Source organism: Hypanus sabinus, chromosome 22 (assembly GCF_030144855.1).
Source record: "Hypanus sabinus isolate sHypSab1 chromosome 22, sHypSab1.hap1, whole genome shotgun sequence".
Taxonomy (NCBI): Eukaryota; Metazoa; Chordata; class Chondrichthyes; order Myliobatiformes; family Dasyatidae; genus Hypanus; species Hypanus sabinus.
The window spans coordinates 18,788,738-18,805,294 of NC_082727.1; the positions used below are offsets into that span (position 1 = coordinate 18,788,738).

The following is a 16,557-nucleotide window of genomic DNA, read 5'->3' on the forward strand; positions in this document are numbered from 1 at the left end:
TCAAGTCCTCAAGTCACGGCAACATCCTTGTAAATTTTCTCTGCACTCTTTCAATCTTCTTTATATACAATACTCCAAATTAGGCGCCACCAACATTTTACACAACTTCAACATAACATCCTGTCTCCTGTACTCAATACTTTGATTTATGAAGGCCAATGTGTCAAAAGCTTTCTTTATGACTCTATCTACGTGTAACATCACTTTCCATGAATTATGGATCTTTGTTCTACTGCACCCCTCAGGTTGTTCCAGGTTGGTCCTCCCAAAGTGCTATACCTCAGACGTGACTGTATTAAACTCCATCTGCCATTTTCTACCTCATTTTCCCAGCTGGTTCATTTTCCACTGCAAGCTCTGATAGTCTTCCTCACTGCCCACTACACACCCAATCTTGGTGTCATCCGCAAATTTGATGATTCAGTTAACCACATTATCATCCAGATCATTGATGTAGATGACAAACAACAGTGGACCCAGCACCAATCACTGCAGCACTCCAGCAGTCACAGGCCTCCAGTCAGTGAAGCAAACCATTTACTGCCACTCTCTGGCTTCTTCTGCAAAGCCATTGTCCAATCCAATTTACTACCTCATCTTGAATGTCCAACAACTGCGCCTTCTTGATCAACCTCCTACGTGGGACCTTGTCTAATGCTTTGTTATACTCCCTGTAGACAACATCCACTGCTTTGCCTTCATCAACTTTCCAGGCAGCTTCTTCGAAGATTGGTTAGACAAAATCCACCACACATAAAGCCGACTATCCCTAATGAGTCCTCATCTATCCAAATACTCATATATCCAGTCCCTTAGAATATCTTCTAATAACTTCCCCACTACTGATGTATGGCTCACCAGCCTACAATTTCCTGGTTTATTCTTAGAGCTGACAGCAAAACAACATTAGCTAACCTCCAGTACCTGTCGCTAAGGATGACTTAAATATCTCTGCTCGCGCCACTTCAATTTCTACACTTGCCTCTCTCAGGGTCTGAGGGAACACCTGGTCAGGCCCTGGGGATTTGTTCACCCTAATTTGCCTCAAGAGAACAAATACATCCTCCTGTGTAACCTGTAGTCCAGGATTTCGCTGCTGCTTTGTCTCACTTCTATAGACTCGGTGTCTATTTCCCCGAATAAATACAGATGCAAAAAAATCCAAATAAGATCTCCTGCAGCTCGTTTAGCTCCACACATGGATTACCACACTGGTCTTCCAGAGGACCATTTTTGACCCTTGCTATCCTTTTGCTCTTAACATATCTATAGAATCCCTTAGGATTCTCCTTCGCCTTGTCTGCTAGAGCAACCTTATACCTTCTTTTAGTCTTCCTGATTTCTTTCTTAAATGTTCTCTTGCATTTCTTATACTCAATACACACTTCATTTGTTTCTACCTGCCTATACCTGCTATGCCCCTCCTTTATTTTACTTAACCAGGGCCTCAACATCTCTTGAAAACCAAGATTCCTTAAACCTATTATCCTTGCCTTTTATTCTGACAGACACATACAAGCTCTGTATTCTCAAAATCTCACTTTTGAGAGCCTCCCACTTACCAAGTACGCCTTCGCCAGGAAACAACTCGTCCCAATCCACACTTGCCAGTTCCCTTCTGATACCATCAAAATTTCTCCAATTTAGAATCTTAAATCGAGGTCTCGACCCATCCTTTTCCATAATTACCTTGAAATTAATGGCATTACGATGCAAAGTGTCACCCACCCTGTCTCACTCCCTAATAGAAGATCAAGTATTGCACGCTCTCTCATTGAAACTTCTATGTACTGATTAAGGAAATTTTCCTGAACACAGTATGGGACTCCCAGTCAATATGCGGAAGATTAAAATCACCTACCATCACAACCTTGTGTTTCTTGCAACAATCTGTGATCTCTCTACAGATTTGCTTCTTTAAGTCCCGTGGACCTTTGGGTGTCTATAACATACCCCATTAACGTGGTCATAGCTTTCTTGTTCCTCAGTTCCACCCTTAAAGACTCACTAGACGAGTTCTCCGGTCTATCTTGACTGAGCACTACCATGACATTTTCCCTGCCTAGTAATGCCATCCTTCTCGTAGTATTGTGTCTAAAACAACGCAACCCTGGAATTCTGAGCTGCCTCCTGCAACCAAGCCTGACTCAACCTGAGCGCATCTGCCTTTTGTTTATTTTATTTATTTATTAAGATACGGCGAGGAACAGACCCTTCCGGATCGTCGTGCCACGCCGACCACCAATCTCCTCCGTACAGGTCCCACCTTCCCTGGAAGGGAGCCCAATAATCCAAAAATCTGATGCCCTCCGTCCTACATCAACTCCTTTGCCACATATTAAACTGTATGATCTTCCTATTTCTGGCTCCAGTAGCATGTAGCACAGGTAGTAATCCTGAGATTACAGACCAGAAGGTCCTATCCTTTAACTTAGGACCTAACTCCCTGAACTCACTTTGCAGAACTTTGTCCGTCTTCCTACCTACGTCATTGGTATCTAAATGGACCATGACCTCTAGCTGCTCACCCTCCCACTTAAACATGCTGAGGACTCAATCCAAGATTCCAGTACCCTGGCATTCAGGAGGTAATATACTGTTAAAAAAAAATACTTACTACTTACAACGATGATTAGTGAGGCACAGAGAGATCTGTTGTTTACTGACAAGTACCTTTACTGTTTAAACTAAGAAGAATGTGAATTCATACACTAAATACCTTGTGTGCACACTTGCTAGGCATCCCTGACTCACTTGAATAGTCAAAGAATAGCAAAGGTATTACCTGGGCCAGTTTATTCTGGCCAGGCATTACTTGTTTTCCCGATTCACTTACCACATGTTTCACACAGGGTTGATTACACTTGTATTTACGATAGTTACTCTTTGAAGTTACTGCTATCAACACACACGAAGCATCCACTTTTATATCCATTCCTTATCAATTCAAATATTGCATTCCAGTGTCATTGGCCACAGGCCACGTGTCTGTCCTTTAACACCTTGTTATTGGCTCTGCTCCAAGCCAGCATCCATTTATTGCCCTCTTCCCATCAAGAGACAGTCAATAATTTATGATTCTTTGTTCTCAATCAGCAATGAGCTCAAATCACTTCAGGCAGGCATCAACCCCAACATTCACAAACCTGCATGTTATAGCCAACCAAAGAACATCTCACAAATAACTTCTTAATTGGAAATTATCTTCAGTCCAGCAGATTACCTTAGAAACATGGTGTCTTCTTCAAAACAAGAAAGAATAAAAAGCTGGGGGGAGCGGAAGGAGGGTAGTTAGAAGGTGATGTGAAGCCAGGTGGGTGGGGAGGTAAAGGGCTGGAGAGGAAGGAATCTGATAGGAGAGGAGAGTGGGCCACTGGAGAAAGGGGAGGAGGAGGGGTCCCAAGGGGACGTGATAGTCAGGTGAGGAGAGGTAAGAGACTAGGGTGGGGAATAGGAGAAGGGGGAAGGGAAAGAAAACTATTTTTGCTGGAAGGAGAAATTGATATTCATGCCATCAGGATCTTATTTCGGTGTGATTGGCGAGAAAAACCACTGGACTCTGTAATAGGGTGAGAGATCCTGTGAATGAATAGATAAAAACAAACTGAAGGAAGAGGCTAGTGGCTTAATTTAGAATTGAGGCAGTATCTTTCTTTAGAGCATCAGCCCTTTCCTCGGTTAATCCTTTCAGATGCCCCACAAACTTTCACTTTTATTCTATCCTCTCTTTTTTCCCTTAAATCTAGATAGGGTCTTTGGTCTAAAATGTTACTTGTGTTTTTCTCTCTATAGGAGCTGCCCGAACTGCTGATATTTGCTCGTGCTTTTGGTTTTTCTTTCAGGTTTCCTGCATCTGCAGAACATTTTCCTCTTTTCAGATTCCATTATTTCCTGCCAGGTCTGGTCAGAACATTATCCTCAAACAGAAATTCCCTTGTAACAGCACAGATACCCACCATCTGGGCCATGCTATTTTCAAAGTTCAAAAGTTCAAAGTTTAAAGTAGTTTTATTATCAAAGTACATATATACAACCCCGAGATTAATTTTCTCATGGGCATTCACAGTAATTACAAAGGAACGCAATAGAATCAGTGATAGACCACACCCAATAGGACAGACAACAACCAACGTGCAAAAAATAAAAACAAACTGTGCAAATACAAAATAAAAGGAAAAAGGAAACAACATAATAAAAAAATAAATGAACATAAATATTGAGAATGAAATGAAGAATCCTTGAAAGTGAGTCCTTCAGTTGAGGGTGTAGTTCAGTGACGGGGTAACTGAAGTTGAGTGAAGTTATCCCCTTTGGTTCAGGAGCCTGACGGTTGAGAGGTAGTAACTGTTCCTGAACCTGGTGATTCTGGTCCTGAGGCTCCTGTACCTTCGTCCCGATGGTAGTAGCGAGAAGAGAACATGGCCTGGATGGTGGGGTCCTTGATGATGGCTACTGCTTTCCTGTGACAACGCTCTGTGTAAGAGTACTTAATGGCGAAGAGGGCCTTATCTGTGTTGAAGGATTTTCTGAACGAGGATTTTGGTGTTTCCATAGTAGGCCATGATGCCACCAGTCAATATACTCTCTCCACCATACATCTATACAAGTTTGTCAAAGTTTTAGATGACATGCCAAATCTTTGCAAACTTCTTGGAAAGTAGAGGTGCTGCCATGTTTTCTTTGTAATAGCGCTTACATGCTGGACCTAGGACAGATCCTCTGAAATGATAACATCAAGGAATTCAAAGTTGCTGACCCTCTTCATATCTGATGCTCTGATGGGGACTGTTAGTCCATGGACCTCTGGTTTCCTCCTCCTGAAGTCTATAATTATCTCCTTGGTCTTGCTGACATTGAGTGAGCGTTTGTATGTATCCACAAATGAGTGAAGAGTCAATGAAATGGCATCTGCAGTTGACCTTTTGTGATAGTAGGCAAACTGGAGAGGATCCAAGTCACTTCTCAGGCAGAAGTTGGGATGTTTTATCACCAGCTTCTCAAAGCACTTCATCACAGTGGATGTAAATGCTAGTGCACAATAGTCATTAAGATAGGTTACCACGTTCTTCTCACAGTATCAGGCAGGAGGTACAGAATCTTTAAGTCCCATACCACCAGGTTGAACAACAACTACTTTCCTTCAACCATTCAGTCCTTGAACCAACCTGCACAATTTTAATCACTGTGAACGACTCTTTATACTATAATGAGTCACTTTTTTGTTGTTCACTTCACTTTTTTGTTATTCTAATGGTGTTCTTTTGTGTGTAGTATGTTGAATTTATGCTTTCCTTGTGAATGCTGCTTATCTGATGTCATGTGCCTGTGATGCTGCTGCAAATAAGCTTTTCATTGCACCTGTCCACACATATACATGTGCAGATGGTAACAGAACCTACCATACATGTTGTAAACCTGTCACACAGACAGCAGTATGGTTAGTGAAACTCTTTACAGTGCCAGCGATCACTGATTAGGTTTCAATTACCACTGAGTTTGTATGTTCTCCCCGTGACTGTGTGAGTTTCCTCCTGCTGCTCCAGTTTTCTCCTACATTCTTAAGACGTACAGCATAGGGTTAAAAAGTTATGGGCATGCTATGTTGGCACTGGAAACATGACAACACTTGCAGGCAGCCCCCAGCGCATCCTCAGGCTGTATTGTTGCAAATGACACATTCCACATCTGACAAATGAAGCCAATCATTAAATAAACTCTTCTCGGGCTTACAACTGGGTACAGGTATCGATTATAACAGATTTATTCATCATATACACTGAGAAAGCACTAGATCCTTTTTCCAATCATTAAATCTTTAGAAACTTGAGTATGTTTTGTGGAAGAGGTCTTACCTCATAGGAGGAGATTGGTTTATGATAACTCTTCAGAGCGTTGATGGCCTTGCCATATCCCAGTGCTCTCCATCTGTCACCCTGATGTGTGTATGCAGTCTCCAGTACTTTCAGCTTGTCCGTGATGGCCTTGTTGTGGTTCACCTTCTTGCTTTCCGATGACTGAGAACACACCCATTTCTTGCTCACGCCCTGTTCTCGGAGTTCGGGGCTGGCAGCTGGACGCCTGTCCCCGGAGATCAGAGCCCGCAGATCAAGCTGGGAGACACCATCATCCTCAGAATCACTGCTGCTGTCAGCGTTGGGGAACTGAGGAGACATTCCAGAGGGGTTCAATGTATTAGAACATAGAACAGCACAGCACAGCATAAACACAAGCGATTCCGCAGATGCTGGAAATATAAGATCATAAGATGCAGAAGCAGAATTAGGAAACTTGGCCCATTGAGTCTGCTCTGCTGTTCCATCATGGCTGAAGAAATCTCTCCTCATCTGTATTCTAAATGGAGTCCCTCTATTCTGAGGCTTTGCTCTCTGGTCCCAGGTTCCACCACTATAGGAAACATCCTCTCTGCGCCCACACCATCTACACCTCTCAATATTCCATACGTTTCAACGAGATCCCTCCTCATTCTTCTAAACTCCAGCAAGTACAAACCCAGAGCTATCAAAGGCTCCTCATACACTTCTGTAGTGATTATTTAAAGATCATTACTAATGTCTCCACAATATATCAGCCACTTCTTTCAGAGCCCTTGGTGTTGTCCAGCTGACTTATCTACTTTCAGCTTCTCAAGCACCTTGTCCTTAATAGTAGCAACTGCACTCACTTCTGCCCCCTGACGTTCTTGAATTTCTGGCATACTGTTCACGTCTTCCATAGTGAAGACTGACGTAAAACACATATTAAGCTTGTCCATCATTTTATCGTTCTCCATTACTACCCATCCAGTGTCATTTTCCAGCAGTCTGATTTCCACTCCTGCCTCTCTTTTACTCTTTACATATCTGAAAAAGCTTCTATTATCTTGTTTTATTTTATTGGCTAGGTTTCCATATTTCATCTTTTCTCTCCTTATGGCTTTGTTAGATGCTTTCTGCTGGTTTTTAAAAGCTTCCCAAACCTTTAACTTCCCACTACTTTTGTTATATTATATGCGCCTCTTTACCTTTTAGCTTCCCTTGTCAGTCACAGTTGTCTCATCCTCCCTTTAGAATACCATTTTCATCTTTGTGATGTATCAATCCTGCGCTCTCCAAATTGTCCCCAGAAACTCCAGCCATTGCTGTTCTCCCTTCATCCTTGCTGGTTCCCCCTTCCAATTAACTTTGACCAGGTCCTCTCTCATGCCTCTGTAATCCCCTTTACACTGTAATACTGACACATCTGACTTTATGTTCTCTCTCTCAAACTGCAGGGTGAATTTGATCACTGACCCCAAAGGGTTCTTTTACCTTAAGCTCCCTAATCAAATCTGGTTCATTACACAACATCCAATCCAGAATTGCCTTTCTCCAGTGGGTTTTCTTGGGATCCAGCACTAACCTGATTTTCCCAATCTACCTGCATATTGAAATCCCCCATGACTATTGTAACATTGCTCTTTTAAAAGTCTTTTCTATCTCTCATTGTAATTTGTATACCACATCCCAGGTACTGTTTCGACGTCTGTATCTCTCTACCGAATTAGCTTAAATCCTTCCCAACAGCTCTAGCAAACCTACCCACAAGGATATTGATCCCCCTCGAGTTCAGGTGTATCCTGTCCTTTAAGTACAGGTCATACCTTTCCCATAAGCGATGGCAATGATCCAGAAATCTGAAACCCTGCCCCCTGCACCAATCCTATACTCCAGATCCAATAGAAGGCACCAGTGATAGTTGGGGCGGAAGAGGTAGGAAGTGGGTTACATTACCTGGGCTGCAGAGTCCTGAAATGGTTCCACATTTTCTTTGGTGGTAATACCTTGCTGGTGCTCAACTAGAGGCTCCTTTGGCCTTGTGTTGTTCGCATCCGGCAACAGTGAAGACGGCTTGTTCACCTCGGTACACTTGTTCCCTTGCAGGTCTTCATCCCCTGATCTCTGAGGACGGTCCTGCTGTTCCAGCAGCTGACGGTCATCTGGGGTGAAGATGCTGAAGCCCGAGGGGCTCAGAAGCCTCCGCTCTGAGATACACGAGCTGAGCCAGACGGAGCGCAACACATGGGCACCGGGAGGCCGCACCTCACGCTTCAGGAGGCGCAGGGCTCGGTCACAGTCCATCCCATCTTCCACGATCACGTGAGTCACTGCTGGGCTGAAGGCCAGGAGGACCTCGCCACCGTTCTGTCTGATCTGCTTCTGAAAGATTTCTGCCCGGGTCTTTCCGATCCCCGCCTGGACGATATATGCTGTCACTCCACTCAGCCACTGCTCTGCAGAGAGGCAAGAAAGGCAGCAAGGACTGTAAAAACCCAGTCGTACTGTGTGAGAGGCGCTGACAACATTTGCAGTGAGCTGGGATAGCAGTAGTTGTGGACCTGAAAGGACAGGGGTAACCAGTGTAGCAAGTGATTGGGCCAGTGATCAGAGGCCATGAGAAGAGAAGGCAGAAAATGCCACTCCAGCTTGGCTTCCCTCACCCAGAGTTGTTACTACCTGGACCAAGCTACTCAAAAGGATAGTGGAGTCAGATTATAAACAAGATATTCTGCAGATGCTGGAAATCTTGAGCAACACACACAAAGTGCTGGAGCATCAGGCAGCATCTATGGAGGGGAATAGAACAGTCAACATTTCAGGCCGAGACCTTTCATCAGGACTAGAAAGCAAGGGGGCAGGAGCCAGCATATGTAAGTGAGGGGCAAGGAAGGATTACAAGCTGGCAGGTGACAGGTGAAACCGGGTGAGCGGCTGGGCAGAGAAGGACTGTATGTATTCAGCTTGGTGGGCCTCCTATTCAGAGGTTGGCACTGATGATCAAGAATCAGTTCAAATCCCACCACAGCAGCCAGGGAATTTAAATAAATCGGGAATAAAGAACTAGCATGATCACAAAACTACTGAAAGATACAGAAATGCATCTGGCTTATTAGTGTCTTCAGGAACAAAATCTGCATTTGTAACTGAACCTGCAAGAAAATGAATCTTAAAGTAGTAAACGGTAGCATACACATACTTCAATAACAAATTCTACTTTGACTTTGTTTCCCAGCCCCCCTCACCCACTTTGCAGCTGAAAACACGGTTGTTTTTCACTTTCCCAGTTCTGAGGAAGGAGCCTGCCCTGCCAGGCGTGCCATGCATTTCTGAGCCGTTCTGATCAAGCGTAGACAGGGACAGTAGCAGATGCCAGTTTGCCAGTGATGCCACATGCCATAAGCAATTAAACAAAAAGCACACTTTGAAAGATTGATGCAGGAGGTTCTGCAGACCTTGAGCCATGCACACTACATACTGGAGGGCCTCAGCAGGTCAGACAGGAGGAAGATAAAAGCTGAAGTTCTAAATACTAAAGCTTAGCTTTATTTGTCATATGTGAATCGAAACATGCAGTAAAATATGTCATTCGCATCAACGACCAACACTGTCTGAGGACAGCCCTCAAGTGTCGCCATGCATCCAGTGCCAACACGGCACACCCACAACTTACCAACCTTAACCTGTACGTCTTTGAATGTGAGGTGAAACTGGAGCATTTGGAGGAACTCCTTAAAGACAGCAGTTTTAATTGAACCGGGGTCATTGGCTCTGCCAAGCGTTGTGCTAACTGACAAGTTTTTTTGGGATGAGATCCTTCATACAGATTGCCTGACTTGCTGAATTCCTCCAGCATTTTGTGTGTTGCTTTTGGAAGACTGTATACTTGAATAGATGACTTTCTCAGGGACAGCACAGGCACAATAACCTGAACAGGCTGAAGGCATCTGCTGCTTTCTGATGCCCGGTAAGCTTAGGTCCAGTGATTCTTACTTGTCCAGTAGATCAGACTCTGCAGTGAATCACCAATGAAAAGCTCCCACATTGCTCCAGGCATCAGGTGTAAAAAAAGATGATCGAACATTACCAAACAAAAATTCAGCGGCAGGTTGAGTACAGCTTCTTAACTGAGAACATGGATGACCGAATTGAGGTCGATAAGAACGAGAAAAGTATTAACTTGTTGACTCACAGACAGAGAATTTACAACAAGCCTTTTGCGTCAGTGCCAGGTGGCAAGGTAGTGTAACACTTTACATCACCCACTGCTGTCTGTATGGAATTTGCACGTTCTCCCAGTGACAATGTGCATTCCTGTGGGTGCTCTGCTTCCAAACACATTTGGGTTAGGGTCAGTAAATTGTGGACTTGCTATCATGGCAGTCAGAAGAGACTTGTGGGCTGACCCAGCACATCCCGGTATTGTGTTGGTAGTTGACGCAAATGACACAGATATTTCGATGTACATACGACAAATGCAGATAATCTTTAATCTGATAATCTGTTCTCAGTACTTAGCTCTGTAACTCTGCAGATCACAGCACTTCAAGCTCCTCTAAAAGTTGCAAAACAGAACAGCACGTATTCTAAATTATGTTAATACAGCGGTATAACAAAATACGGTAGCCAGTTTGTGCACAATATAAACAGAGCTGTGGCAAAAATAGTCTATAATAAATACACACAATCTCTAGTTTACAGTGGTTTTAAAGTTCACACAGTAGGGGTGTGGATATTGAATATTGAATGACATGCAGAAGTTGTTCCCAGTAGTGGGAGAGTCAGGCATAGCCTCAAAATAGAAAGATTCAGAATAGAAGGACGTCTCTTTAGAACAGATGAGGAGGAACTTCTTTAGCCAGAGGGTGGTGAATCTGTGAAATTCATTGCCACAGACAGCTGTGGAAGACAAGTCATAAGGCATTTTTAAAGCAGAGGTTGATAGGTACTTGATTAGCAAGGGTGTCAAAGGTTACAGGGATAAACTGTTGGTTGGGAAAATAAATTAGGCAAGATCGAATGACAGAGCAGACTCGATGGGCTGAATGGCTTACTTCTGCTCCTATGTCTTGAGGTGAAGATCACAGTTAGCCTACCTTTGACTTCCTCTGGCTTTGCCTTTTTCTGGGGTGTCCCTGCTGTGGTTGAGTGGATCTCCTGGCCTCGTTTCACCTTTCGAAATGCCTTTACAATCCCCTGAGGCTCCATGCACAGCACGCCAGTTGATTGCCAGGGCTAGCGGTCCACCCACCTGTTCGACGATTCACAAGGAAAACACACTTGAATCAGTACCTGTTCTCCTCACAAGATCAATTTGCTTGTGGGCATTCACAGTAAATATAAAGAACCACAATAGAATCAATGAAAAACCACACACAAGACAACCAACCAACGTGCATAAGACACCAAACAGTGCAAACACAAGTAGCAAAAAAACCCCCCAAAATATTAATAAATAAACAATAAATACTGTTAATATGAGATGCAGAGTCCTTGAAAGTGAGTCCATAGGTCGTAGGAATAGTTGAGTGTTGGGATGAGTAAAGCTGAGTGAAGATCTCCCCCTGGTTCAAGAGCCTGATGGTTGAGAGGTAATAACTGTTGGTGTGGGTCCTGAGGCTCTTGAAGGCAGCTGGGAGAAGAGAGCATGGCCTGGATGGTGGGGGTCCTTGTGGATGGATGATGCTTTCCTCCAACAGCATCTTCTTATAAATTTGCTCAATGGTGGGGAGGACCATATCCACTACTTTTTGCAGGATTTCCATTCAAGGTCGTGAATAGACAATAGACAATAGGTGCAGAAGTAGACCGTTCGGCCCCTCGAGTCTGCACCGCCATTCTGAGATCATGGCTGATCATTCACTATCAATACCCAGTCCCAGGAATCAACCTAGTGAATCTGCACTTCCTCAATTGCCAGAATGTCCTTCCTTAAACCTGGAGACCAAAACTGTACACAATATTCCAGGCGTGGTCTCACCAGGGCCCTGTACAAATGCAAAAGGACATCCTTGCTCTTGTACTCAATTCCCCTTGTAATAAAGGCCAACATTCCATTTGCCCTCTTCACTGCCTGTTGCACTTGCTCATTCACCTTCATTGACTGATGAACTGGGACTCCTAGGTCTCTTTGCATTTCTCCCTTACCTAACTCTGCACCGTTCAGACAATACTCTGCCCTCTTGTTCCAGCTTCCAAAGTGGATAACTTCACATTTATTCACATTGAATGACATCTGCCAAGTATCTGCCCACTCCCCCAGCCTATCCAAGTCTCCCTGTATTCTCCTAACGTCCTCTTCGCATGTCACACTGCCACCCGTTTTAGTATCGTCAGCAAACTTGCTGATATAGTTTTCAATGCCCTCATCTAAATCGTTGACATAAATTGTAAAGAGCTGTGGTCCCAATACAGAGCCCTGTGGTACCCCACTAGCCACCTCCAGCCAGTCCGAGAAACACCCATTCACTGCTACCCTTTGCTTTCTATCTGCCAACCAGTTTTCTATCCATGTTGAAACCCTGCCCCCAATGCCATGAGCTCTGATTTTACTCACCAATCTCCTATGTGGCACCTTATCGAATGCCTTCTGAAAATCTAGGTACACAACATCCACTGGCTTACCCTCATCTAACATCCTTGTTACACCCTCAAAAAACTCCAACAGATTAGTCAAGCATGATTTGCCCTTGGTAAATCCATGCTGGCTCAGCCTAATCCTATTACTGCCATCAAGATGTGCCACTATTTCGTCCTTAATAATGGACTCAAGCATCTTCCCCACGACTGACGTTAGGCCAACAGGGCGATAGTTCTCTGTTTTCTCCTTCCCTCTCTTCTTGAAAAGTGGGATAACATTAGCCACTCTCCAATCTTCAGGAACTGATCCTGAATCTAAGGAACATTGGAAAATGATTACCAATGCATCCGCAATTTCCTGAGCCACCTCTTTTAGAACCCTCGGATGCAGACCATCTGGACCCGGGGATTTAATAGCCTTCAGTCCGACCAGTCTACTCATCACAGTTTCTTTCCTAATGTCAATCTGTCTCAATTCCTCTGATATCTTATGACCCTGGCCCATCCATACATCTGGGAGATTGCTTGTGTCCTCCCTGGTGAAGACAGATCTAAAGTACGCATTAAATTCTGTTGCCATTTCCCTGTTTCCCATAACAATTTCTCCCAATCCATTCCTCAAGGGGCCAACATTGTTCTTAACTATCTTCTTTCTCTTCACATAGCTAAAAAAGCTTTTGCTATCCCCTTTTATATTCCTGGCTAGACTGAGCTCATACCTGATTTTTTCTCTCCATATTGCTTTTTTAGTTAAGATCTGCTGTTCCTTAAAACTTTCCCAATCATCTGTATTCCCACTCATCTTAGCCCTGTCATACTTCTTTTTCTTTAATGCTATACAATCTCTGACTTCCTTTGTCAACCACTGTGGCCCCTTCCCCCTCTTTGAATCCTTCCTTCTCATTGGAATGAACTGCTTTTGCATCTTTTGTATTATCCCCAAGAATATCTGCCACTGCTGATCCACTGTCTTTCCTGCCAGGGCATCCGCCCATTTAAGAAACCGTTCAATATACTCTCCACGTCTACATAAGTCTGTCCACAGTTTTAGATGACGTACCGAGTCTTCGTAAACTTCCAAGAAAACAAAGGTGCTGCCTTGCCTTTTTTGTAATGGCACTTACACACTGGACCCAAGATAGATCCACTGAAATAATATCACTGAGGAATTTGAAGTTGCTGATTCCCCTGATGAGGACTGGCTCATGGACTTCCAGCTTCCGGCTCTTGTAGTCAATAATGTTCCTTGGTTTTGCTGGCTTTGAATGAGGGTTTGTTTTTGTGGCACCATTCAACCAGATTTTTATAAATCGCCCTATGCTGACTTGACACCACCTTTGATTCAGCTAGTGACAGTGGTGTAGTCAGCAAACTTAAATGTGGCATTGGAGTTGTCTAGACACAACTATTGCTGGCAGAATTTCAGATGGTGACAAAATTGTATGCAGGTGCAAGGTAGATAAGCTGGCTGAGTGGTGTCACAGCAACAACCTTGCACAACGTCAGTAAGACCGAAGAATTGACTGTAGGCTTCAGAAAGGGTAAGAAGAGAGTTCTCATCGAGGGATCAGTAGTGGAAACAGTGAGCAATTTCAATTTCAAGTTCCTGGGTGTCAACTTTTCTTGAGGATTTGTCCTGGGCCCAGCATATCATTGCAGTCACAAAGAAGGCACGACAGCAGTTATATTTCATTAGGAGTTTGAGGAGGTTTGGTAAGTTAAAGACACTTGCAAATTTCTACAGATGTACCATGCCGAGCTTTCTAACTGGCCAATTCACCAGTGCGGGGGGCACTGCATAGGATCAAAAAAAAAGCTGCAGAAAGTTGTAAACTCACGTCAGCTCCATCGTGGGCACTCGCCTCAACAGCATCTTCAAGAAGCGATGCCTTAAGAAGGTGAAGTCCATTGTTAAGGACATCCATCACCCTCTTCTCATTGCTACCATCAGTGAGGAGGTACAGGAGCCTAAAGACACATTCTCAACAATTCTGGAACAGCTTTATCCCCTCTGCCACCAGATTTCTGAATGGACATTGAACACTACCTTATTTCCCTTTTTCCTCTACTTATTTAACTTTTTAAAGACATTTATTTTCTGTAATTTAGCTTTTAGTTATTCTGTATTGCTACTGCCTAACAACAAATTTCACGACGTATGCCAGTGATATTATGGGAACTAAGCACAAAGCCAATGCGGTACACATGCACTGACGGTGATCGTGGAGAAAATGTTGCCAATTCAATCCGAATGGGGTCTGCAGGTGAGGAAATCGAGGATCCAGTTGCACAAGGAGGTATTGACGCCTAGGTTTTGAAGCTTATTGATTAGTTTTGAGGGGTTGATAGTATTGAATGCTGAGCTGGAGCAAATGAAGAGCAGCCTGACGTATGCGTCAGATGTTCCAGGTATCAATGAAGAGAAAATGAAATGCCAGCTGCTCAGGCAGGAGCTGACGTGTTTCATCACTAACCTCTCAAAGCACCTCATTACAGTGGATCCAAGTGCCACTGGACAACAGTCACTTGGGCAGGATACCATGTTTCTCTTGGGCACTGGTTTTGAATCTCTCTTTGATTACTGCAGCGAAGGTTAAATATATCAGTGAACACTCCAGCCAGTTGATCAGCACAGGTCCCCAGTACTCAGCCAGGTACCCCGTCTGGCCTTTCTGTGAGTTCACCTTCTCTCAAGTTGGCCTGAAATCACAGGGCCGCCGGGGGCTGTAGGAGTTTTCATAGGTGCCTCCATGTTTTTCCGACAAGAAGGAGTTTTGAGCTGAGACCCTTTACCGTGACTCAGACTGAAATGTCAACTGGTTATTCCACTCTGCAGATGCTGCCTGACCTGTACAGTGCCTCCAGCATTTTGCCTGTGTTCCTCAAGATTTCCAGCATCTGCAGAATCTCTAGTGTTTATGAGTGTCATTTAGAAGCATGCCAAACAGTGCATTTAACCACAGTACTATTACCACCTGACTAAAGATTGGCACAAGGAAGCTGCCCCGGCAGAGACACATTGCATCAAATCTGCTGTAAACTTTTCTTTGATAATTCATTTCTCATCAACTCCAGTGTGATGTGGTTTCAAGAAGCAGGTAAATACAAGTTTCTTAAATAGTTGGGGTGGTAGCCAGTATTAAGAGCTGAAGAGAAAGAGTAGTGCAGGAGCCAGAAAATGATGGGTGGATCAAGATGAGGAGAGGTGTTAGGCAGATGGAGGAGCGGAGATAATGATAGAGGCTGGGAGGGAAGTGGGAGATGAAAGATGATTGGTGATGGGAAGCTATATTCCCTCTATCTTCACACAAGATGAAAGGTCACTGTCCATTTTCCCCTTCAGATGTGGCCTGAGTTCCTCCAGCATGTTGTGTGCTGCTCCAGATTCCAGCATCTTCAGTCTCTCACATCTCCATTGCCATAAACACCAGCACCTCCCCTTCCACGTAAATACCAAAATACTGAAACTCCAGGGAATGGACTTCATGAGTCAGAATTCATGGGATGATGACACAAGCAATCTGCTGTCTGGGAGGAAAGAAATTGTCAACATCTCCCGTCTGAGTTCCTCCAGCAGATGGTTCTCTCCTCCTAATTCCAGCGTCTTCTGCCTCCATGAGTTAAGAGTTCATGGGTCGGATTCCACGGGTCGTGTCCCATCATTAAGATTCCACACCCTGTAGCCCATGGGAAAGATTCCATTGGAGGCAGTTCAATGATTGGATTCCACGGGTCGAATCCCGGGTGTTAATGGAGTCTAGCAGGTGGATCGCTGGTGTCAGATCCAATGGCCGGGTCCAGTAGGTGTGGCGCCCAGGCTCGGATCCCAAAGCCCCAGTTTCCTGCCCAAACCCCAGCTGGTGACATTTTAAATTAAAATAACCAGCAGCGACGGCCCATTGGCAAAAAAAAACAGCCAGAGACGGGCGGATGTGGCCTGAATCTACCGGACAGTGAAATCAGTGACAGAATTGATCAAACTCCGGGCTTGAGTCACCCAGGAGCCCCCTCCTCCTCTTAAATCCGCCCTCTCCTACCACCTCCCACCCTCCCTTCCCTCCCCGACCGACCTCACCTCACCGGAAATGCCCGGAACAGTGAAACCACTTCCGGCGAGGCCCGTCCCACCCTTCACTCACTCATTATATTTATAATTTAAATTTCC

General features: G+C 44.3%; 1 protein-coding gene across 3 annotated transcripts in view; it reads right to left on the reverse strand.

The window, feature by feature from the left end:
* poll (polymerase (DNA directed), lambda) overlaps positions 1-16,483 on the reverse strand; it is a 37,754-nt gene extending 21,271 nt beyond the window's left edge. The window contains exons 1-4 of one of the 3 annotated variants that reach the window (XM_059947195.1): positions 16,468-16,483; positions 10,910-11,064; positions 7,770-8,269; positions 5,853-6,161 (exon numbers count right to left, since the gene is read on the reverse strand). In XM_059947195.1, coding sequence (XP_059803178.1) covers positions 5,853-6,161; positions 7,770-8,269; positions 10,910-11,021 — 921 coding nt within the window. In that variant the 5' untranslated portion in view covers positions 11,022-11,064; positions 16,468-16,483. Of the gene's footprint in view, positions 1-5,852; positions 6,162-7,769; positions 8,270-10,909; positions 11,065-14,230; positions 16,425-16,467 lie in introns of those variants that run through there. The other 2 variants (XM_059947194.1, XM_059947193.1) reach the window with 2 other exon arrangements.
* Positions 16,484-16,557: the final 74 nt, after the last annotated feature.